Raw genomic sequence first — 24,305 nt, 5'->3', positions numbered from 1 at the left:
TTCTTCCTCTGATTGAAACAGATTCTTCTTCCTCTGAAAGAAAATGATTCTTCTTCCTCTTCCTTGTAATCACTTTTGTTGTCCTTTTCTTCACTGATCTCCACGATGCAATTTGACGGCTCATTGGCCAATTGGTGTCGTATGAACGATTGAAGCCACAGATCGGCCATTTTACCACTCCCATTCATTGTGGACGAGTGACACCTCTTTGCAATCACCTTTCGTTCGTAGCCTGGTGTTGGCTCAGTGGTTCGGGTGGTGGCTTGGGATCCTTGGGTCCTAAGTTCAAGCCCCGTCGGCCGCTGAATTAATACACCAGGAGGTTGACTCAGCCTGTTATCCTTCCAAGGTCGACAAAATGAGTACCAGTTCAAGTGTTTGTGCTGGTCGAGGGGCACTGCATCAGCGACACAGTCGCGCTTCAAGAAATGACAGCGACCCCGGCAGCTAAGGTGCCATATGACCACCACCACCTTTCATTCAGTTGTTCTATCATCGACTGCCATGAAGGATGGAGGGACACACAATGATGTGTGCAAGGTGGAGGTGGTGGTGGAAGTGCCAAAATATAAATTGGTAGAAATGAGGTATGGGAGACAGTTTTTGTGAGTGATGAGATTATTAAATATGTCGATTCTTCATTCTGCAGGAAGGATTGTAGATATAGAATTCTGTGTAGTTTTGAAGGACCAGGAGTTCGGGACATTGAAGGAATGGAAACGATGTTGTATCGGATCATGGCAGGAAGAAGTTGGTTGTGGTTCACCTTGGTGCGAATGATATCGGGAAAGTTGACTCAGAGGTTTTGAATAATAGATACAGGATATTGGGTAAACGGATGAAAACAAAGGGTTGTGACGTCATGTTTTCTAGGATTCTACCAAGATTCGGAAACAATATAAAATTATGAACAGAGCAATAGACGTCAATCAATGGCTGCAAGAATGGTGTCAGGAAGAAGGTTTTACATTTCGGAAGCAGTGGGAATCATTGAGGAAGGAATTCAGGATTTTTTTTAGGTCAGTGGAGGGAGGAGAAGGTATTAAGGAAGGAACGGATGAAGTCATTGTAATAAGTAAGGCCAGGCAGGAAAATCGAATTTCAGGAAGGGAAAAGTTAAATATATTCTATACCAATGCCAGAAGTTTAAATAATAAGATGAAAGAGCTTGAAGCCAAAGTTGATCGTGAGGAGTGCAATATAGTTGAAGTGAGTGAGACATGATTTAAGGAGGAGAGAAACTGGAGGACAGGATTAGAAGGCTCCAAGGTGTATCGGTGTGATAGGAAGGAGAGAAGAGGAGGAGGAATCGCAATCTGGGTAAAGGACAACATTGCATAAGGAGAAAGGGGTGACATGAAGGAAGGAAATTGCGACAGGTCAGGTCTTCAGGTCAGGTCAGGCCAGATTAGATCTGTGACTTGCCACAGGTATCATGTAAACCTGTACGAACTTGTTCCATGGTCAGGTTGTCGGCGACAAAACCGTCTCCTCCACCAGGTTTTTTTTAGTGAGGAGGTTGTTTGAATATGGACACCCAGCAGGATTAACAACAAAACCTGACAAAGGGAGGAGGAGCTTCTTGTGAGCCAACGGCCATCCATATCTAGTGCCCAACTGTGTCTGCGGACGTCCTCCTGCAGTTGAGTTATTTCTTATTAGGAGGTTGGTGGCAGGATTTGCACTCGTAAAACCCTTCATTCCTCAAAACACAAAAGCGCAATGAAATCTGAAAACCCACTCCGTGGGAGTACCTCCTGTGCAACTTCCCTTCGCAGGGCAGCTACCGGATGATGGGATTGGGGAAAAGCCTTCAGGACCCCATTCTTTGATGATAGGAGGGAAACCATGGTTCATCCATTGATCATCACTTTGATTGAAACCATTACTGGAAATCATTGATCATCACGTGCCATGATACATTCCCAAAACCACAGACACAGCACTTCTGCTTTTATGACTTTTCTTTATTGTGAAACCCATGATAAATTATAGTTTCATAATAAGGTCTTATAATCATAAACAATAATAAAATGATCACGCTCTCCCAAGATACCATACGAGCAGGCACTCATGGAACTTCCACGTCATGTAAAATGTGACTTCACAATACAATGCAAAGAACAGTCAAATGTGTACAATACAAGCTGAAGTGAATATTGTGCAGCTATGTGTTCCTGAAAGACGCTGCTTAAACCATCCCCCACCACGCTGCAAGTCCTCAACTTCCACAACCATGACTCCTCTACTCCCCCAGCCGCAACTGCTCAACTTCCCCAGCAATAAGTCTTCAACTTCCACATGTAGTTTGCCAAAGAAAGATCATAGATGATTGTGAGACCCAGTAGTTTGAGTGAGTGAACTTCGTCAGGAGAATTTTTAAGAAAGAGGATGGGAGGGTTTGCCAGATGGTCCATTTGGAGAGAGATAGTGGGAGTGTGACATTTGTCAGGATTAAAGTTATTTTCCAAGTGTTTGACCAGCTTGTAACTTTTTTCAAACCTGCCTGTTTGATGTATGAGGGATGTCACAGCACAAGATAAAGTTGTCAAGAAATTGAGAAAAGAGATTTCCCAAAGAGTCAGAGAGATCACTGATAAAGATCAGGAATAGGACTATGAACAGAATACTGCAAATGGGGTGCTCCAAACTTTACAGGAAGAGGAGATGACGGGATTCTAGTGAGTGCCATATGTTGTCCACGAGAGGAGGGGATGTCAGTAAGCCATGCGTGGAATTGGCCTCGGATGTCTTTGGCAGAGAGTTTTGAGAGCAAAGCAGGATGCCAGAGTGTATCAAAAGCAAAAGATGTGTCCAGACAGTCGGCCCATCTCACGTCTGAGATTGACGACCTTCATCCATTTTTGGGCGAGTCGAAGCAGCATGTCCAAGGCAGAATGTTGTGAATCTTTTTTGTTGATGTGAGATGAGGTTGTTGGAGAAAAGGTATGATTTCATGTCAACTGTGATGATGGATTCCATGATCTTGCTGATGATTGGAATTAAGCAAGAGTCAAGAGGTTCAGCTTTTGACCCTTTTTATGCAATGCAGTGATGTTGGCTGATTTTCAAGTTGATAGAAGATGACCGAGGGAAAATGATAGGGTGAAAAGTGTAGAAAGAGGATGTGCAATAGTCCAGGAGCTGAGAACACTTAATTTGTTTTTGAGTGCAAAAGTTTGATTCGGTGTTTTCGGGGTAATAACAACTGGGGAATCCAAACATGCTTTTGCTATAAGTGGTAACCCAGGTGATCTCGGTAAAAATTGCACATTTCTATGTGACCATTGCCAGCACTTTTCCAACAAAATTATGGCGTTTAGCAAACATAAATGGCACAACTCATTTTCTTTTTAATCATGGGATAACAAATTACTGTAATAATTGATTGTATTTAAACCCTTTTTCAGACGATTTAGTCACGATCTCAATTGTCACTAATTAGGAAATCATAGGTTAAAAGGTCACAAAATTCAGACACTGCTGAAAATTGGTACAATACACGGAAAAATTCAACATCAAGGAGATTATTGATATTTTCACAATCGAACAACTCTATTTTACAGAGGACAGATGAAGAAACATTTTTACATGTATTAGACCCGTGTGAAAAGCTTTACACACCATAAATTATAAAACCAAAGTTATGCAATTGTAGGTGACAGAACTGACAGTATACAGAACTGGGTATGACAGTATACAGAATGATCGAAACATGCAATGGTTTCCTCTTCATAATGAGATCATAAATTACCCCCTCAAAATGACTGTGCTTTGTTTTTTGGAAAAAATGGATTTGTATCTTGTTTTTACTTCTGCGACCTCTGTTCTCGTGTGTGGCAGTGTCGATTCAAATTTCTACAAAATTAGCATAATGGGTTTGAGGGTGATGATAATAACACTAATAATAATACTAATAATGATAAATGTTGCCAATCAAACTTGATTGAAAAGTCAATGTATTGATCTCACCCTTTCATGAAAAATGTACTCAAATAAGACATGATTATTACAATTCTATGTGCTTGAACATGCATCTATTTTAATCATATATATTCACATTTTAAATGACCTTATATCTATTTTCTGTGTTGGAAGATGATCAATCTGCCCAATAAAGAGAGAGAGGAGATTGGGACCAGACTCTGGGCAGAGCGTTGGTGCTGCTTAAGCAGTCTCCTTGGCTATTGGGCACAATCCTGGACGGGTCACCAATCCGACACAGTATACCAGCAAACTGCCAAGTAAAGCCTGCTGCTGTCTTTGCAATCTGCCTCGTTAAAAAGTGCCCCTTACACCCCAAAACCGATGGGCCTTTCAAATGATCTTGAATCATTATTCAGTATAATAGAAAGCCTGGTGTTGGCTCAGTGGTTGGGGTGGTGGCTTGGTATCCTCGGGTCCTGAGTTCAAGCCCCGTTGTCCACTGTATTAAAATACATCAGCCTGTCATCTTCCGAGGTCAGCAAAATGAGCACGTGTACTGGTAATTGGGGCACTGCATCAGCGGCATAGCCACGCTGCCACGTCCCAACCAATGATGCAACCAGCAGCCACATGCTGCACTCAATAGAGGGATAGAGTATTATAGAATCACCAATTATTTGATTTTATTCTGCTTATTAAGGGATTCTCAAATATAAACAATTACCTTGGCATCTGAAACATCTGAAACAATTACCTTTGGCATCTGAAAGTCTGCATGGAAGCACCACTCCAGCTTCATTGGATTGTTTGCCCCTGGAGAAATCCAAATATCTTTATCACTATTGTCAGCTTCAGATTATAAATCTTTCCCTTGCCTTTTCAATGCGAGCTGAGTTTCTGACCTCTGGACAAAGGAGCCATGTGTGATCTATTTTAGCACTCAAAGGGCTGCAGTCTTGATATCATTCGGTCCCGAGGATGGTCTCACCCACTCTGATCCCTGAATTTTAACCACCTGTCAACCTTTAGGTGAGAAATATTGATTTGCCCTTCAAAAGTAAGCGAGCCTCCAAATGACTGCTGCTGCAAAGCTGTGAATGATTTCCACCTTCAACCCTCAACATGTCAGCTGCTATTGGATTTACTTTAGAATTAGAGTAGAATTGTGTTGCTGATTGAAGTGGCTCTGAAATTCTCCAAATCGATATGTTTGTGTTTGTTTGTATTTGTTTTGTTTCTTTTTAATAAATGACTCAAATGTACAGGAGGAATTGAGAATTTGTTCGACAGCAGCTTGGCTGTCGGGTAGCTATCATTTATTGGAGCGTGGCTGTGCCACTGATGCTGTGTCAGTCTACCAGTACACTGGTGGTCATTTCGCTGACCACGGAAGGATGACAGGCTGAGTCGACACCACCTGGTGTTAATTCAGCAGCCAACAGGGCACAAACTCAGGACGCCTGGATCCCAAACCAATCACCCTAACTGCAAAACCAACACCAGGCTTAAACTCTGCCACTGAAGGTTGAACGAGGTTACGTTTTCAACTCTATCTGTCTGGTTGTTACTTGGCAAAATTTTTTTTGTGAAGTATTTTGATCTGTTCAAGTGAGTTTGTTTGTTTGGAATTTGGCAAAAACAATTTTTTGCCAAGTGCAATGACCAGTTCACTTCATAACTTGGAAAAGAAAAACATGTTGTACAAGTATGTTGATTGCTTCTGTTTGTTTGTCTCACCGCTTACCTGTAATCGCCTGCAGGTCACAATTTTAAACCGATCTTCATGAAACTTCACCAACTGATGGAGTTCGTGATCTGACAGAATCCTATTTATTTCTGGGTAAAAAGGTCATCAAAGGCTCAAGATCAACAACTTCCTCAAATTTCTAAAATCCTCAATTTTCATCTGATTGACTTGAAATTTGAATATCATTTGCATATCAGGTTACTGAATTCACCCAAGTATTATTTTGAGGTCAACATATGCCACATTTCTAAAATTGTCAATTTTCAATCCATAGACTTGAAATTTGAAAAACATTAAAATATCAGGTCACTGAATTCTTCAATCACTTGCTATTCTTGAGGTCATGATAGGCCGCATTTCTAAAATTATCAATTTCCATCAGATAGCCTTCATAATTGAAGAGGATTTTCATATTTCGGCATTGAATTCAACCACCAATTATTTTTGAGGTGATCATATGCCAAAAGGTCAACATAGGCCAGTGGTTCTTAACCTTTTTACCATCACGCCCCCCTCTAGTAGTTGGTCCTTGCTCCATGCCCCCACCCACCCCACCTCTCACCTCTCACATTTTCAACCAAATTATTAAAAATCCCTCCTGAATTAAAAGGAAAAACTGAAAAAATGCATGTTTTTTGTTGAACAAAGAATTCTGTATAAGCAACACTCATACACAGCATATTTAATGAGATGACATTTAATGAGATACTTGACATTGCTTCTTAGCTTCCAGATCTTGAATGCATGGTTGAATGCCAGAGAGAGCACAACGCAAGTCCCCTTCAATGTTCGGCTTATTTCTGTCCTTGGTCTTGACAGCAACAAGCGTGGAAAATGCAGCTTCACAAAGATGCGTTGATCCAAACATTGACAGACTCCGAAGAGCTTGACGTGAGATCAAAGGGTAAACAGGAAGGTACGTGACCCAGAACGTCTCCAGATCCAGTTTTTTGAAGCCTTCTTCAGCCGAGCCATTGAAGTTTAACTCAAGAAACTCCTCTTGCAATTTGTCTGAAATATCAGCTACTTCACATTGAAATGGGATCCTAATGAATTTCCAGTCTTCGCGCTTCTCATCTATATCCGGAAAGTATCTGATGAATTCTGCTTTCAATCCAGTCAGATGAGTAATTATTTGTTTCTTTCACTCAGAATCAAGATAACTGTGAATGAGAGCAGAATCCAAGTTATCAAAACTATCTGTATTTCCATCCTGAATTCGACATTTCCAGAGGTCGAGTTTGGCCATGAAGGCTCGAATAACGTCATGGTGCATGATTATGTTGATGTTTTTCCCTTGGAGTTTGAGGTTGATGGCATTCAGCACTTCAAAGATGTCCACCAGGTAAGCTGGAGACAGCAAAAATCCTTCAGACTGGAACTTGTCATGGAGATCTGCTTTCTGCTGCGAATCTAGAAATGTTGCCACTTCTTGTCGTAGTTCATAAAGCCGTCCAAGCATGTTTCCCTTCAAAAGCCATCGTACGTTTGTGTGTACAAGCAAGGCTCGATGTTCAGAATCCATATCCACACACAGCTGTTTGAAGAGACGACTGTTTAAGGCTCCAGCTTTGATTTAGTTGACTACCTTGATAGCCAGGTTCATGACATCCCTCATTTCAGCAGGTAGAGTTCTGGATGCTAAGGCTTCACAATGAAGGATGCAGTACGTACCAAGAGCAGATGGACTTTTTTTATTTCACTCTTGTTATGAAACCAGATTGCAAAGTAAACATGACCGGAGCTCCATCAGTACACACCCGTACCAGTGAGTCCCACAAAAGTTCATTTTCCTGGAAGAAGTTTGATACCACTTGAAAAATATCTGTTGCTGTTGTACAACTTTCCATGTGATGGCAGAAGAGTATTTCCTTTTTCCACTATTGCCTGACACAAAACAAGCATACATCAATAGCTGAGAACACTGAGCAACATCAGTCGGTTCGTCAAACTGGATAGCAAAAACAGGAGAAGTTCTTACTTGGTCAAGAAATTGATCTCTAATGTCTTGAGACATTTCATCGATCCTTTCCTTGACGGTATTGTTTGATACAGAGATTTGGGAAAGTTTGTTTGTACTATCCTTCCCCAGAACGAGCTCTGCTGCATGCAGTACACTTGGTTTATGAGAGTTTCTCCTATGTTATGGCTCTTTTTACTCTTTGTAATCAACATGGCGATCTCATCGGAAGCCTCAACAACCTTTGAAGTCTGTTGCCGAAATGCTCCACTGCTGTCCATCTTCGTTTGCTTCAAGGACTGTCTTTTTGTTTCAAAGAATTCCTTGGGTTTGGCAGCTGGAGCAGGATGCATTGTCTTCAAGTGGCGTTCCAAGCGTGTAGGCTGCATGCCATCATTGCTCAGAGTCTTGTGGCATATTATGCACTGGGGTACCTCTGTGTCACCCTTTTGGAGGCAAACAAATCAAAATGGAATATATTGTTCCAGATACTTCTGCTTTATTGCACTCATTGCAAAGGATTTAGTTTGAAATGGGTACTGCAAATCTGTGAAAAAAACTTTTTAATAACAAAGTTAAAATTAAATATAAATTTTAAAATTAAATTTAAAGAAATGTTAAACCTAAAAATACCCCCCAAGAGGAAGTGCCGGTCATCTCTGCCAGAGGTCGAAAGTAACTCTGTGCCAGACTGGAATCGGGGCAGTTCATAAAGTACGTACGCTCTACTTCCGGGTTTCAAAACCACCCACCCTCCTCTGTATGCAGACCTGTGACCACCCACCCACTCCCCTCTGTATGCAGGCTAGTGACCACCCACCCACCCCCCTCATGCATCGCTAATCGCTTGCAAAGCCAGCAGTTCCTTATGAACCGATGTTTGTAAGCCATGACAATGCAGTCCCTCGCGGTGTAATTTAACTTTTTCTTTTAATATCACAACACGTGTCATTTCTGAAAATAAAAGTACAAATTGATATTCAAGACAATGTTAATGTCATAAATGAAAGTCAGTGTGCATATCAACTTGTGTTCCATTGTTTTAGTTAAATCTGATAAAAGCTTCAAATGTAATATTTGTCTCGGAGAGTTCCGGTTCTTAATTTTTTAATACTTTTTTTTGTACGTACTTTATGAATGGCCCATACGGGGAATCAGAACGAAGTTTGAAGGGCTATAAAATTGGAACAAGAGCAAATTTCAAAAAAAATGGCTCGTGTTGTTCTAGATAATAGTCCATAGTATCTGAATCACTAATAACATTTGATCTCCCTTGATAAATGAGGGAGGAGATACGATTTGAAATCGACGATTTTCACAACTTTGACAGCCTCGTGACGTTGACCTCGACCTTGGACGACCTTGTAAGTTATATCGTTGTGCATGTCTCATCGACCTCTATCCATTGCACGATTGGTTATTTGTCTCCACTCGGTTTGATTGTGGATGGACGGATGGATGTACATACGGACGGATGGACAGACTTCGAGACTGGGGTTATTAGGTCATCTCTACTGAGATGATAGAGATGACCTAAAAATTAATTAGAATACAGAAAATGGTAGGCCGAGTTGCGAATAGAAAACGTAAACTACTAAAAGCGATACTTTTGTTTTTTTATGTTCATCACGATATTATGCAAACACTTGTGAAGAGGATTTCAAAAATAATGAGAGAAATTCCTACTTTTTTCTCTGGGCTCACGCCCCCTCTGGAAATTACTCACGACCCCAAAGGGGTGCGCCCCCAGGTTAAGAGCCAATGACATTGGCCAAATTTCGAAAATCGTAAATGTTCATCTGATTGATTTGAAATTTGAAGAGGATTTGCACATCATGTCAGTGAACTTAGCGCCCAATTATTTTTGAGTTCAACATAGGCCAAATTTCGAAAATTGTCAATGTTCATCTGATTGACTTGAAATTTTAAGAGGAACTGCATATCACGTCACTGAATTCAACCACGTCACTGTTGTTGTTGTTATGCACTGTCAAGGCTTGTATGAGAGTGAACACACAGAATGTACAACAATGGGAGCAGGAGATAAGAGGGGTGGGAGAGGGAAGGAAAAAGTGTGGAATAGTGACATGAGGAGAGCTGTGGAAGGGAGAGGAATGGGGTGGGGTACACATGGTAAAGAAGATGGACACCACAGGGACTTTCAGGAAGGAAAGCAGGGAATTTGAAGGAGGTGGGTTTGGGGTGGATGAGCAGGGGTAGAAAAGATCATGGTTTTGGATGGGAGAAGAGAGATGGTGGTGAACAGCTGTTTTGAAGGCCTGGAGGGAAGAGTTAGATTGAAGAGAGTGTGGGAGTTTGTTCCAAAGGCAGGAAAAAAAAGAGGAATGAAATACTGAAGTTGAGCAGTGATGGGATTCTTGATTTTGGTAGTTTTACCAGAAGGGGATGCAAGCGGACCTTGAGTGCCCTGGATAAATATAGAGTGGGGGGAGGGGGGAGACATATCTTAGAGCTGGGGGAGGGGGCATGAGGGAGCGGAGATGGTAGAAAACAGAAAGATCACCAACCTGCCTGCGGTGAGAGAGTGAGAGACCCAAAGACTCAGCCTCATCGTGGGAGATATCAATGATCCTAAAAGCCTCCTTTTCCACAGCGTGAAGCCGAGAAAGGTGAGAGGTGGGAGCACGAGCCCAGAGGGGAGAGCAGCACTTCATCAGGCTGCGGCCAAAAGCATTGTGTGAGGTCAGAAGCTCAGGTGTGTCAAGGAAGGACCTTGCACGACAGAGGATGCCCAGTCGGCGACTGACTTTGGAGGCCAGCTTGGAAATGTGAATCTTCTATTTTCAATTATTTTTGAACTAAGTATCGGCCAAATGGTCAACATGTTCAGTGCAGTTTCTAAAATCATCAATTTTCATCCAATTGACTTGAACTTTGAAGAGGATTTTCAGATCAGGTCACCAAATTCAAGCACCAATAGTTTTTGAGGTTATCATTGGCCAAAACATCAACACAGGCCAAATTTTATTGATTTATATTTTCAATTAATGATTAGATTTTTTTTCTCAACAGAAAAATGTGTTGGAGATCTGAAATGATTGGTTTTGTTTCACCAATTCTCTCTCTCTGCAAGTGATTTTGAGTTTGATTGTATGTTACTTGAGAAAATCGAAGCTTTTTGAATTATATTGGTTGGCTGAAGCCTGGTGTTGGCTTTGCGGTTGGGGTGGATGACTTGGGATGCTCGGGTCCGAAGTTCGAGCCCTGTTGGCCACTGAATTAACACCAGGTGCGGTTGACTCAGCCCGTCATCCTTCGGAGGTTCACAAAATGAGCACCAGTGCTCTGGTAATTTGGGCACTGCATCAGCGGCAGAGCCACGGCCTTAACCAGTGATGCAACCAGCAAGCCCTCAGGCTGCACATGAGTGTATGAGTTGGCTGAGTGCATTATTTTGTCTGTATGTATCACGATCTGTATATATATATCACGATATTGTGATATCTGTACATATCACAATATATATCACGATCTCTCAGAAACTTATGGATGGATTCGTTTGAAACTTGGTGGACAAGTTGGTTGTGTGATGAGGACGAACTGATTTGATTTTGGTGAAAATCCGGATGTGAGAATTTTTTAATTTTTAAAGTGATTTTTCATGAGAGAGATGGAGCCGAAAAAGATACAGAGCATGATATTTCAAAAAATTATTGGCCCTGATATGTTCTACTCGATTAGGCATTGCGTGGCAGGGGTATGCGCTCCACAGAGTGCGCTTCTCATTAATTATATAACACACCAATAAGCAAGTGCCACACAAAAGTCCTGGTGAGGGTCTCCAGTATCTGCCCTTTTTTCTTGTTTATATTTGCTACACTCCATTACAAAAATAAATTCTGTAGTCCACAAAAAATATTAAAATCACTTTCGAATTTATGTCAAGGAATATAAGGAATGTCAATCAAGGAATGTCAAGATCTCTGACCTTGATTTCGCAGATGATGCAGTCATCTTTGCGGAGACTTTAGACATCCTCTTGGGGGCCCTCGAGGTGCTGAATGAGGAGTCGGAGCCGCTGGGATTACGGGTTTCTTGGGTCAAAACTAAGATCCAGGCTTTCGGTGACATCTTGTATGCTGCTGTCCTGTCTGTGTCTGTTTGTGGTGAGGATGTTGAGGTCGTGGAGAGATTCACTTACCTTGGCAGTGATATTCATGTCTCTGCTGGCTGCGAGTCAGAGGTCAATAGACGTCTGGGTCGGGCCTGGGGAGTCATGGATTCACTGGATCATGGGGTATGGCGCTGCCGGTACCTGTGCGGGAGGACGAAAGTCCGAGTCTTCAGGTCCTTGGTACTTCCAGTCTTGCTCTATGGGTGCGAGACTTGGACTCTGACCAAGGATCTAAGACGGAGACTTAATTCCTTTGGTACCAGGTCTCTTCGGAGAATCCTTGGCTATCGCTGGTCAGATTTTGTGTCAAACGAGCGGTTGCTGAGAGAGACTCGGATGAGATTTGTTACCTGCATAGTCCGTGAGCGTCAGTTGCGGCTGTATGGACATGTGGCACGTTTTCCTGACTCTGATCCTGCTCACCAGATTCTCTCAGCGAGGGAGTCTCATGAGTGGAGGAGGCCAGTGGGTCGACCACGTGCCTCATGGTTGCAACAGGTTGACCATCATCTCAAGGAGATGGGGATGGGCCTGGCATCTGCCTGGGGGATGGCCAGACGGAGGCCCCTGGAGTACCGGCGGAAAGTGGATGCAGCGACGTGCTGTTCTGGCACATGCTCCCATACCTGACCTGACCTGTATGCCTATTTATTTTTGCTCTACCCCATAATTTTGTTGGAAAAGAGTGGGCAATGGTCACAAAGAAATGTGCAATTTTCATCAAGGGTTGCCACTTGAAAGTCAAGCATATTTGAGTTCCCCAGACATTATAACCCATAAAGCACCAAGCCAAACTTTTGCACTCAAAAACTCAGCTCCTGGACCATAAGAGCAGCAGAGTAGGTTCACAAGGCACGTGAGAGTCAGAGTCTGAACGCATTCCAAAGGTCATGGAATCCATTGTGTTTTCTTCAAAATATTGCGTCCCCAACCGCTCTCTCTGCACCCACCTTACCCAGTCAAAACAAACTGCTCCTGGATTAGCCTGGTGTTGTCTTTCATGGTTTGGGTGGCTGGATTGGGAACCTAGCGTCCTGAGTTCGAGCCCCGCTGGATGCAGAATTCATACCAGTTGGGGTCAGCTCAGCCTGTCATTCTTCCGAGCGAAATGTATACGTGTAGAGGGGCACAGCTGTGCTCCAAGAAATAAGAGCTACCTGGCAGCCAAGCTGCCATACACAAGAACAGAACAGCTCCTGGATTCTGTGTCTTTTCATCCTGAGAAGTTGTAAAAGTTTCCAGCAACCCTTGCTTGAAGTTTCTTGTAACTTTTCCTCTGCAAATGGACCAGACGGCATCAGCTCACATGTCCTTAAAACATGCTCTGCTGCTCTTGCATTTCCTCTCTCTGCCCTTTTCACACTGTTATTTACCAGTGGTATTCTTCCATCTGCTTGGAAATCAGCCAACATCGCATAAACAGGTGCAAAAATGTAATCCCTTTAACTGCAAACCAATCAGCTTACTTCCAATCATCAGCAAGGTCATGGAATCCATCATTGCAGTTTACATAAAATGAAACCTTTTCTCCAAAAGCCTCCTCTCAAATCATCAATGTGGATTCAGAACAGGTCATTCTGCCTTGGACATGCTGCTTTTACTCGCTCAACAATGGGTGGAGGCCTTCAATGAGACATGATACACATCCTTCCAGGGATCCTTCTTCTCTGGGCATATCTCGAGCTTTCGATGTGGTCTGGCATCCCACATTGCTTTTGTGGAAGAAAAAGAATTACTGTATATTCATGTATTCTCAATTATATTCACTTGTTGAATTGTTGCTGGAACTTTATAAATTTAATTTTTGTACAATAGTCGAATTGGCTGTCAGTCATGTTTCCCTTTTCCCGAGAGTATTTTGACCTACATATTGATAAAAGGAATAACTTACTATGAAAAAAGTTCTTGCTCGTTGCAGAGAAACAGGGTGACCTGGTTGATAACACTGCAAACTTTTGCCGCGATTGTGTCATACTCTCCTTCCAACCCAAAGTAGCTTGTATTGCAGTTTTGCGTTCTTTGGACGAGAGCTTATCAGCTCATCCCTAAGTTGAATTTGTAAATGTCTCACCCTCCCTTTGGAATGCCAAATTGTGGAAAAAAGGACAACAAATTACTTCTGTTTCAGTGAAGTCCATTCATATGTATCAGTGAATCATTGAATGTTCTTCCTCCTTTCTACGAAATGAGATTTTCCTTTGGTATGCTGATCGATCAACTGTGTGGAAATTGAGTTATTTTCCACAATACTCTCCAAATTGTCTGCCTGTCAAATCCAAAGCAAACTCCATTCTGAGATTACTGACTTTCCTTCAATTTGTTTCACAAACCCTTTCTTCTCTTTTCCCTGTCAAGGCTGGAGTAGCCCCACTGCAGTGTTCTCAGCCACATATTATTCCTCATCTTAATCAATGATCTCACTGACTCTCTGGGAAGTCCTCATTGTCACTTTGCTGATGACTCCACTCTCTGCCATGACAACCCTCATCCTGACAAGACACCAGCCTCCTCCCTCTCTTCAGACCTTGACAAAAATCACAAACTGGTCAAACATATATTTCTCTACCCTAATCTCCCCCCCCCCCCCAAGGATTACAACCACAAACCCATCTACTTTCTCAACAACCCTCTTGAAGAGGTTCAGTCACTTAAACTCTTGGGTCTCACTCTCAGCCAAACCACATTTCAAAGTTGGCCTTCAAATCCAGACCGGACACCCACCATCTGACTTCCTCTACTTTCGCTCTCCTGTATGGATCGTCATATGCTTATTCAAATGACCTTTTTGAGAGAAACTTTTATCACATACAGAGCATTTGTGAGGTCGCTCTCCAGTATGGATCCTCATATGCTTATTCAAAACACACTTTTGAGAGAAACCTTTATCACAGATAGAGCATTTGTAAGGTCGCTCTCCTGTATGAATCCTCACATGCTTATTCAAATCACTTGTCTGAGAGAAACCTTTATCACAGACAGAGCATTTGTGAGGTCGCTCTCCTGTGTGGATCCTCATATGCTTATTCAAATCACTTTTATGAGAGAAACCTTTATCACAGACAGAGCATTTGTAAGGTCGCTCTCCTGTATGGATCCTCACATGCTTATTCAAATCACTTGTCTGAGAGAAACCTTTATCACAGACAGAGCATTTGTAAGGTCGCTCTCCCGTATGGATCCTCATATGCTTATTCAAACTCCCTTGATGAGAGAAACCTTTATCACAGACAGAGCATTTGTAAGGTCGCTCTCCTGTGTGGATCCTCATATGCTTATTCAAATCACTTGTCTGAGAGAAACGTTTATCACAGACAGAGCATTCGTAAGGTCGCTCTCCTGTATGGATCATCATATGCCTAATCAAATGAGCTTTTCGAAAGAAACCTTTATCACAGACAGAGCATTTATGTGGGCGTTCTCCTCTGTGGATCCTCATGTGTATTTTGATGTCCCTCAGTGAAGTAAAATCTACACTGCAGATGTTACACTTGTAATGCACTTTCCTTTCGATAACCTTTTTGGGTTTGTTGAATTCAATATTTATCTTTGTGCTGTTTTCACCAGATGTGCACTTGTATTTTGAAGGTCGTGAGTCTTGTTCTTGGGATTGTTGCTTCAAAATAAACATCTTGTTCACTCTCAAGCTGCTTCTGCACCTTATCTGCCCAATCGGACTTCTTGATTGTTCTACAGAAACAAAGACCAAGAAGTTATTTTACGGTTTTTTTGTAAAACCCGAAATGCACAAAATTTCACGATTTCAAAATTTTTATAAACCCTCAATTCAAAAGATTGAATGTTAATTTTGAAGGATTCTGCTTACCTGTTGCAGAACAGCCAGTACCGCCATTTGTCAAATGAACATCTGAATCTTCCTTTATGGAATGATATCTTAAAGTTTCTGAGACAGATGCATCCATCTGTTGTCTGGCTTCCACATTTACAGGACAGACATCACCTGAAAATAATGAAGGACATGAAGTTTAAAACAATGACAAATATAAATCCGGTCAACAAACAGTGAACAATGGATATCACTTCCGCTGTTAGAACGAGGCTCCATAATGCTGCCACCAGTATAGGAGATGAAGTGAGGTGTTCACGAGAAATATATATGTATGTATATATATATATATATATATATATATATATATATATATATATATATATATATATATATATATATATATATATATATATGTATATGAGGTGTGTTCAAAAAGTATCCAACCTTAATTTTTCGTGCATAAATAAATGAAGCTGTGGAGGCGTAGTTTGGTGCACGTATGTGGGAGATCCTAATCCGTATGCGTGAATATTTTCCCACCTGCAGAAGCTGTCAGTCGCCGAAAGACCGCCGATGAGTGAGGAAGTGTAAGTGAGCACCGTCGGATTTTCGTTTTTGACCAGTAGGTGACATGGCTGCTCGCTCTAGATGGAAAGCTGGCCGATGCGACTCGCCGATATTCATGTACTTGCTATCATTCAATTTAGCACAATAAATAGGATTATCACAGCCCTTTTAGTTTGCGCCTAGAAACCTGATTTGTGAAATTTCAGGCATGTTTCCAAAGAGACTAACAAATGGCAGCCCTGGTAATTCCATTTATCAATTCGCTAAACATTTTATTTTTTTATATGATGCTGTAAGACATTCTGCTTGGGCACAAAAAAACAGGTCCCTCAGAGGTCCAGTTTCGGAGGTATTGATTTTTTTGTACAGTCCACAATATGTGTACGATGTATGATAAAGTATTTTAACTGTTGCTAAGCAACGGAGGTGTGCACTGATGCAGTGCCCATGTTACCAGTCAGCTGGTAATCATTTTGCCGACCTCGTAAGAATAACAGGATGAGTCAATCCACGTGGTGTATTTCAACAGGATTCAAACGGCACAACTGGGCTTGAACTAAAAGTTAAGCCAAGCAGGAGAGGAGATGAAAGGATTCTGTTGAGTGCCACACGTTGACGTCCAGAGTGGACGAGTCATTAAGCAATGTGTGCAATTGGCCTTGGATGTCAGAGGCAGACAGTTGAGTAAAGGCCCTGTCACACCTTGACGGTTTAGCCAGCAATGGCAACATATCAAAATGGATGTAAAACGCTGGCGAACGCTGAACTATTGATGTTTTTAAAAAAAAGTTTTTGGCATATTCATAACGAGTTGGAGGTATGCATAACATATTAGTAACGTACACAGAACGTTTCGTTTTCTTCGAGATAACTTATACCAACGAATGATTAGCGTGTTGTCGGCGTTCACAACCTATGCCCAACGATAGTCTAACTATGCATAGCGTGCTGCACATATCACCGACGATCACGTGGCGGAGCCTATTGAAAGGCTAACGCTCAACAATTTAAATCATAACCGCACTCGAAATCAAAGTGTCAACATCACCATCACACCTTGACTATTTAGCCAGCATATGTCGACCATTGAAAAATGTGTCAAAAACGCTGGCACACGTCGAATACGTTATAGTTAGTTGTGTATACATTTAGAGCAGGCTGAAGCACGCTGTCATACGTCGTAGTACAACGAGTACGTCGACAAATTTTAAGCATGCTGAAAATTTTACGACATATGCCAGCGTACAACACACGTTCTGCATACGCTGGAAATAAGTTGTACACACGTTATGCAATCGTTGACACACGTCCACACATGTTATTAGTAAGTTACTCATACGTCGAAACACGTCGAGGTAATGTTTGGCGTACACGAAACTGATTTTCTCCGTCAAAGCACATTTTCTTTTTTTCTCCTTGACTCTGTCAAGGCACGTGACGAAATATCAGAAGTTGTTGTTGTTTTTTTTTTTGTTTGTTTGTTTGTTTTTTTTAGTCTATCATGAACTTTTAAATATATTCGGACATCAACTTTTAAGTTTATAAAAGTTCATGTTACTATTTAAAGATTATTCCATTTAATATATTGTAATTTCGTAAATACACTATTTTCTCGTCATCGACAAACTTCTTCCATGACAGAGTTGACATGACAGCTTGTGACAAAATATCGGAAGTTATTGTTGTTGTATATTGTTGTTGTATTGTTGTTTACCTATACAAGAGGTAAACAACCAAAAGTTTTTTGTCAAAAGATCTTCAACTTCCGGTTCTGGGTTTGTCCTTGTCCGACCCTCCCCCTCCCCCCCCAACCCCCTGCACCCAAAGCCTCCTCCCCTTCCTCTTCATTAAAAGTATGGACCTCAAATATCCGGGGCCTTCGCTCAAACCTTTAAGATCTTTCCATACAGATTGCCAATGACAAACCAGACATTATCTGCCTAACAGAAACTTTCCTCTCCCATGACGTGTCTGACTCCCAAGTATCTCTCCCTGGTTACTCCGTCCTCCGGTTTGACAGACCTGAGACTCGCCCAGGTGGGGGTGTTGCTCTCTTCATCAAAGACTCTATTCCTCACTCTCAATGCACTGCCCTCACTACCCCACACCCCCAGGAATACCTCTGGCTGCGGCTTCCCCTCAACTCTCACCTCATGTTTATATGTGTACTGTACCGTCCACCTCGCAGTCATGACTCCATCTACACCTCACTATCTGAAAACATGGACCAACTTCTATCTTCTCATTCAAACTCTCTCTTCCTCATATGTGGCGACTTCAATTGTCATCATGCCAGTTGGCTCGGTGTGGGTACCTTGCTCACCTGTCATGGCACCTCAGCAAAAGCTTTCTGCGACTCATTGGGACTAACTCAATCGGTCAACTTCCTGACCCGGATCGCAACCAATGGTACTCCATCTCTTCTGGATCTGATTTTGACAAATTTCCCTAACAATATCTGCTGCTCTTCCTCCTCTCCAATAGGTTCTTCTGACCACGTCCTTGTCAAAGTGGACATCTCTCTGGCTATTATCAGAGAACCACCTCACCGCCGTCGAGTCTGGCATTTCACTCAAACCGACTGGCAGGGTCTCCGAGCAGCCCTCAAACTTATAGACTGGTCTCCTATTTCTACTTTCTCCAAAATCAACTCTTCCTAGGAATTCTTTCAAAGAAACTTGCTCTCCCTCATGCACAGATTTATCCCCTCTCGTCTTCAGTTGTCCTACCCTTCCTCCCGCCCTTGGTTCACTGAAGCTTGTGTTGAAGCAGTTGTCCTGAAACAACTTGCCTTTGCCTCATCGAAAGCAAACCCAACTGAGGGCAATCTCAGTTCCTTCCATAAATCTCGGAACAAGTGTGTATCTACCCTCAGGAGAGCCAGAAAACTACATCTTTCTCATCGAAAGTCTGAACTCTCAAACCTCTCTCCCTCCTCAAAATCCTGGTGGCGTTTAAGCAAATCTGTTTCTGGTCGATGTTCCCCCTCCATCCCTCTCCCTTTCATAGATCTCCAAATGTCTCTGTTCCCCACTATTTTGTCCTTCCCACTCCCTCCCCTCCTGCCTCATGCCCCCCTTGATGTGCGGTGTGTGTTTGCTCTCATACGAGCTTCGACAAGGTATACAAAAAAAATAATAAAAACTATGTCCTGCATGAGGATAACTTAAATGATGCCTGGTGTTGGCTTTATGGTTGGGGTAGTGGGCTTGGGATCCAACAATCCTTCGTTCAAATCCCACTCGGATGTTGAATTAATACCAGCTGGGTTTGACTGTGCCTGTTGTCCTTCAGAGGTCGGCAAAATGAGTTCCAGCATGCTCGTCCACTGTATTGGAGTGGCGACCCATCCAGGATTGTGTCCAACAGCCAAGGAGACTGCTGAGGCAGCACCAATGCTCTGCACAGAGTGCGGTCCCAATGGATGGATGGATAATTTAAAAGGTGATGTTAAACATGGGACACTTTGGAATTTAATGTGATTTAGAAGAAAAAACATTGACTTTGTCGATCGAGAATTGAAAAGTCTTCAACAACATAAATTGTTCCAAAAAAGATTCCATAAGTTACAAAAAAAACAACATGAATGGTTCATCATCGAGGTATTTCTTGACATGTGAGGGTGTATGAAATGGTGACCTACCAGACTTGGGTGGTAATCCATCATCCTGATCGTGGAGGTTGCAGACATCACTGAAAACGATTCCCCGGACAGCAGGAACATTTTCCAGCTGCAAATTTTGGAATCCAATAAACTTTTGGGAGAAACTGGAAAGTTCTCGAGTAACGTTCTCCAAGTTGATAAACAGACTTCCCAACAGAGAAGAGCCTGCAAGTTGGACATCCTGCGGCTTCAAAAACGAATTCACAAATTTACAGAAGTCAGCATACATTGCAAATTTAAATTTCTCTTTGGCGAGAGAGAGGAGCTCTGTTCGCAATGAATCGGAGTCTGTACAAGCTCGAAGAACCTTGTGATTCTCAATTCCAAGTACATTGATCACTGCTTGGGCTGTTTCTGCTCTCAGACCTTGTGATTGGAGCCATTCCAAGAAGGTGTCCATTCCAACGGTGACCTGTCAGGGACACAAGGCTCATGTTAACAAAGGAAAGGTTATCCATGTCATTTTCTTCAAAAGGGACACAGACACAGACACCGAGGCACAGACACACAGACACGAAGAAGGGACGGTGCCCCACATTCCCTGTGAGTTGTAGAATTCCCGAATAATTTCCCTGTGGAGTCCAAGTGCCCTGACACGTGATGCCCGTGGAAGGTTCACGAGGAATGTTATATTTTAGACCCTCACGATGTTGTTGAGTTTTTGGATCATGAATCAGGTTTTCATCTCCATTCAGGTTATGAAGGTTAAATATCCCACGGAACAGGTGAAGGAGGTAATCGTACCTCGTTACACCTCGTCGTGAGGAGATAAAATTGGATAAACAAGTTAATTATAAAAGGTTTCTGGTGGTTTTGTAGTTAAAAGGAACAATGAGGTTTAATTATCGTTGTACGAAGTTTCGTGATGATGTGATTACAAAACAATGTGGTGAATAAAACAAAACGAGTGAAAAACACCTCATTAAATCAACAACCAAACACCTCAACATACATTGGATAAAAACTCCTTTAACTTCGCTTCATTTCCGACATCGAGGAACAGAAAATTATTTTATATTTAAATTCCCGTTTTACATCTTTCTGATAATTAAATAATAATTCTGAAAATACCTCTTCAGATCAGTTCCACCGGCACCACGAGGACCTGAGGTACAGGAACAACACAAGTTTACACGAAGATCACCCGGAAGTTCTTCTTCTTCCTCTGAACAAAACTGATTCTTCTTCCTCTTTAAAAAAAATGATTGTTCTTCCTCTGACCGAAAATTATTCTTCTTCCTCCTCCTTGCAATCACTTTTAGTGTCCTTTTATTTACTGATCTCCACGATGCAAGTTGACGATTCATTGGCCAATTGGTGTCATATGAACGATTCTCCACGATGCAAGTTGACGATTCATTGGCCAATTGGTGTCATATGAACGATTGAAGCCACAGATCGGCCATTTTACCACTCCCATTCATTGTGGACGACCTCGTTGCAATCACCTTTCGTGCGGTTGTTCAATCATCGACTCCCATGAAGGTTGGAGGGACAAACAAATGATATTTACAAGGTGGTGGTGGTGGTGGTGGTGGTGCAGCGAGGTCAATTGTGGAGATGCAGTGGGTGGAGGCAGTGGCAGAGGTGCAGCTGGTGCAGGCAGTGGCGGAGATGCAGCGGGTGCAGGCAGTGGTGGAGGTGCACCAGGTGTAGGCAGTGGCGGAGGTGCAGCTGGTGCAGGCAGTGGTGGAGGTGCACCAGGTGCAGGCAGTGGTGGACATGCAGCACATGCAGGCAGTGGTGGAGGTGCAGCATGTGCAGGCAGTGGTGGAGATGCATCAGGTGCAGGCAGTGACGGAGGTGCAGCTGGTGCAGACATTGGCGGAGGTGCAGCTGGTGCAGGCAGTGGCGGAGGTGCAGCTGGTGCAGGCAGTGGTGGAGGTGCAGCTCGTGCAGGCAGTGGCGGAGATGCAGCTGGTGCAGGCAGTGGTGGAGGTGCACCAGGTGCAGGCAGTGGTGGACATGCAGCACATGCAGGCAGTGGTGGAGGTGCAGCATGTGCAGGCAGTGGCGGAGGTGCAGCTGGTGCAGGCAGTGGCGGAGGTGCAGCTGGTGCAGGCAGTGGTGGAGGTGCACCAGGTGCAGGTAGTGGCGGAGGTGCTGAAATATAAATTGGTCGACATGAGGTGTGGGAGACAGTTTTTGTGAGTGATGAGATTATTAAATATGTAGATTCTTCATTCTGCAGGAAGGATTGTAGATATAGAATTCTGTGTAGTTTTGAAGGACCAGGAGTTCGGGACATTGAAGGAATGGAAACGATGTTGTGTCGGATCATGGCAGGAAGAAGTTGGTTGTGGTTCACCTTGGTGCGAATGATATCGGGAAAGTTTACTCAGAGGTTTTGAATCACAGATACAGGATATTGGGTAAACGGCTGAAAGTAAAGGATTGTGAGGACATGTTTTCTCGGATTCTCCCAGGATTAGGAAACAATATAAAATTATGAACAGAGCAATAGACGTCAATCAATGGCTGGAAGAATGGTGTCGGGAAGAAGGTTTTACATTTCGGAAGCAGTGGGAATCATTGAAAAAGGAATTCAGGCTTTTTTTTTAGGTCAGTGGAGGGTGGAGCAGGTATTAAGGAAGGAACGGATGAAGTACTTGTGATAAGCAAGTCCAGGCAGGAAAATCGAATTTCAGAAAGGGAAAAGTTAAACATATTCTATACCAATACCAGAAGTGTAAATAATAAGATGGAAGAGCTTGAAGCCAAAGTAGATCGCGAGGAGTATGATATAGTTGCAGTGAGTGAGACATGGTTAAAGGAGGAGAGTAACTGTAGGACAGGATAAGAAGGCTCCAAGTTGTATCAGTTTGATCGGAAGGAGAGAAGAGGAGGAGTAGCAATCTGGGTAAAGTACAGCATTGCATCAAGAGAAAGGGGTGACATTAAGGAAGGAACTTGCTGCAGGTCAGGTCGTCAGGTCAGGTCAGGCCAGATTAGATCTGTGATTTGCCACAGGTATCATGGAAACCTGTACTAACCTGTTCCATGGTTAGCTTGTCGGCAACAAAACCGTCTCCCCCACCAGGTTTTATGGTGAGGAGGGTGTTTGGATATGGATACCGAGCAGGATTTAAAAACAAAACCTATCAAAGGGCGGAGGAGCGCCTTGTGAGACAACGGCCATCCATATCACGTGCCCAACCGTGTCTGCGGACATCCTCCTGCAGCTGGGCTACTTCTTATTCGGAGGTTGCTGACAGGATTTCCACTCCAGCCACCATAAAACCCTTCACTCCTCAAAACACAAAAACGCAAAGAAATCTGAAAACCCACTCAGTGGGAGTACCTCCTATGCAGCTTCCCTTCGCAGGGCAGCTCAACGGATGACGGGATTGGAGAAAAGCCTTCGGGACCCCCAATCTTTGATGATAGGAGGGAAACCATGGGGTAACATTCCTGGGTCATATTGTGAGAGAGTGTGTCGGAGTGGTGCTTCGGTGTCGTCCACCAGACGGCAGTATCCTTGGGTGAATCTGAGGCGTTCCCTTCTTGTGGGTGTCTGGAATGCCCTGTTCCTAAGAGGCGCTGATCACCTGTCTCTGTTATCATCTGAGCTCAAGAGTTTGGACATCGGTATTGCAGCAATCTCTGAGGTTCAGAGACCGGATTGCGGTGAGACCATGGTGGGTGGTTACACCTACTATTGGTCTGGTCGCACTGATGGTTACCATTCTCAAGGAGTCGCTGTGGCTGTGTCCAATAAATTTCCCCAATGATAATTGAGGTTACACCGGTCAACAAGGGTATTGTTGCGAATTCGCGCCCGCCGGCGTGCGAGCGGCCACGTAACTCGAATCGCGGCACGTCGCCCACCGGACGGACAATTCCGTCGTGACCCTCTCGGACTAACGCCGGGAACTAGTCACGGGTGGGCCTTTCGGCCTCACCACGATCGTGCCAATCGGCCCCCCGCGTGGGATAGGGTTGCTCGCCAAATTCGACCTACCTAAGTACCCACACGTAGGGTAGACCGGGAGATCGCACCTCGCCGCAGGTCGACTTCGGACACGGGCCACTTTAAGCGACCCGTTCCGTACTATCGGGATAACCGAGCGGTGTTATCGTCAACCTCGACGGTTCCGATTAATTATTGGGCATATTTAGCCCCTACCAACCCTTTACGTGAAGTAAGATGGAGATTCAATTAAAGAAAAGACGAAGCGAAACGGGAAAAACAGTTCAACATAAGGCACATTTATTCCGCGGCAAACGGAAAGCACACATATACAATTACAACAATTATGCACCAAAAGCAAATGTAAAAGAAACACAACAATTATGCACCAAAAGCAATTGCAACAAAAGAAACACAATGCAGATCTACTACCGACTACGCGAGCACACGGCAACACTTACACAGTTTTACTTTACAGACGGCGCCGACAACACATATACTCAACAGCAAAAGAAAAGGGCCACCCTCGAATAGACGGGCCTGGGGCGCGAGACCGCGTGGACCCTACCCGTCTTGTGATGAGCCGCAAAATGGCGGCGGTGCCCCGA

At 43.3% G+C, this 24,305-nt stretch overlaps 1 protein-coding gene across 1 annotated transcript in view; it reads right to left on the bottom strand.

The window, feature by feature from the left end:
- Positions 1 to 1,952: 1,952 nt before the first annotated feature.
- Positions 1,953 to 24,305, bottom strand: part of LOC147029127 (uncharacterized) — a 90,354-nt gene continuing 68,001 nt past the window's right edge. The window contains exons 8-10 of the mRNA XM_085876581.1: positions 19,767 to 20,199; positions 15,593 to 15,727; positions 1,953 to 15,456 (exon numbers count right to left, since the gene is read on the bottom strand). Coding sequence (XP_085732707.1) covers positions 14,504 to 15,456; positions 15,593 to 15,727; positions 19,767 to 20,199 — 1,521 coding nt within the window. The 3' untranslated portion in view covers positions 1,953 to 14,503. The remainder of the gene's footprint in view (positions 15,457 to 15,592; positions 15,728 to 19,766; positions 20,200 to 24,305) is intronic.

Source organism: Eptatretus burgeri, chromosome 4 (genome assembly GCF_056783735.1).
Source record: "Eptatretus burgeri isolate ZD-2024b chromosome 4, Ebu_testis_v1, whole genome shotgun sequence".
Lineage (NCBI taxonomy): Eukaryota > Metazoa > Chordata > Myxini > Myxiniformes > Myxinidae > Eptatretus > Eptatretus burgeri.
This window is presented reverse-complemented; position numbering and strand designations above follow the sequence as displayed.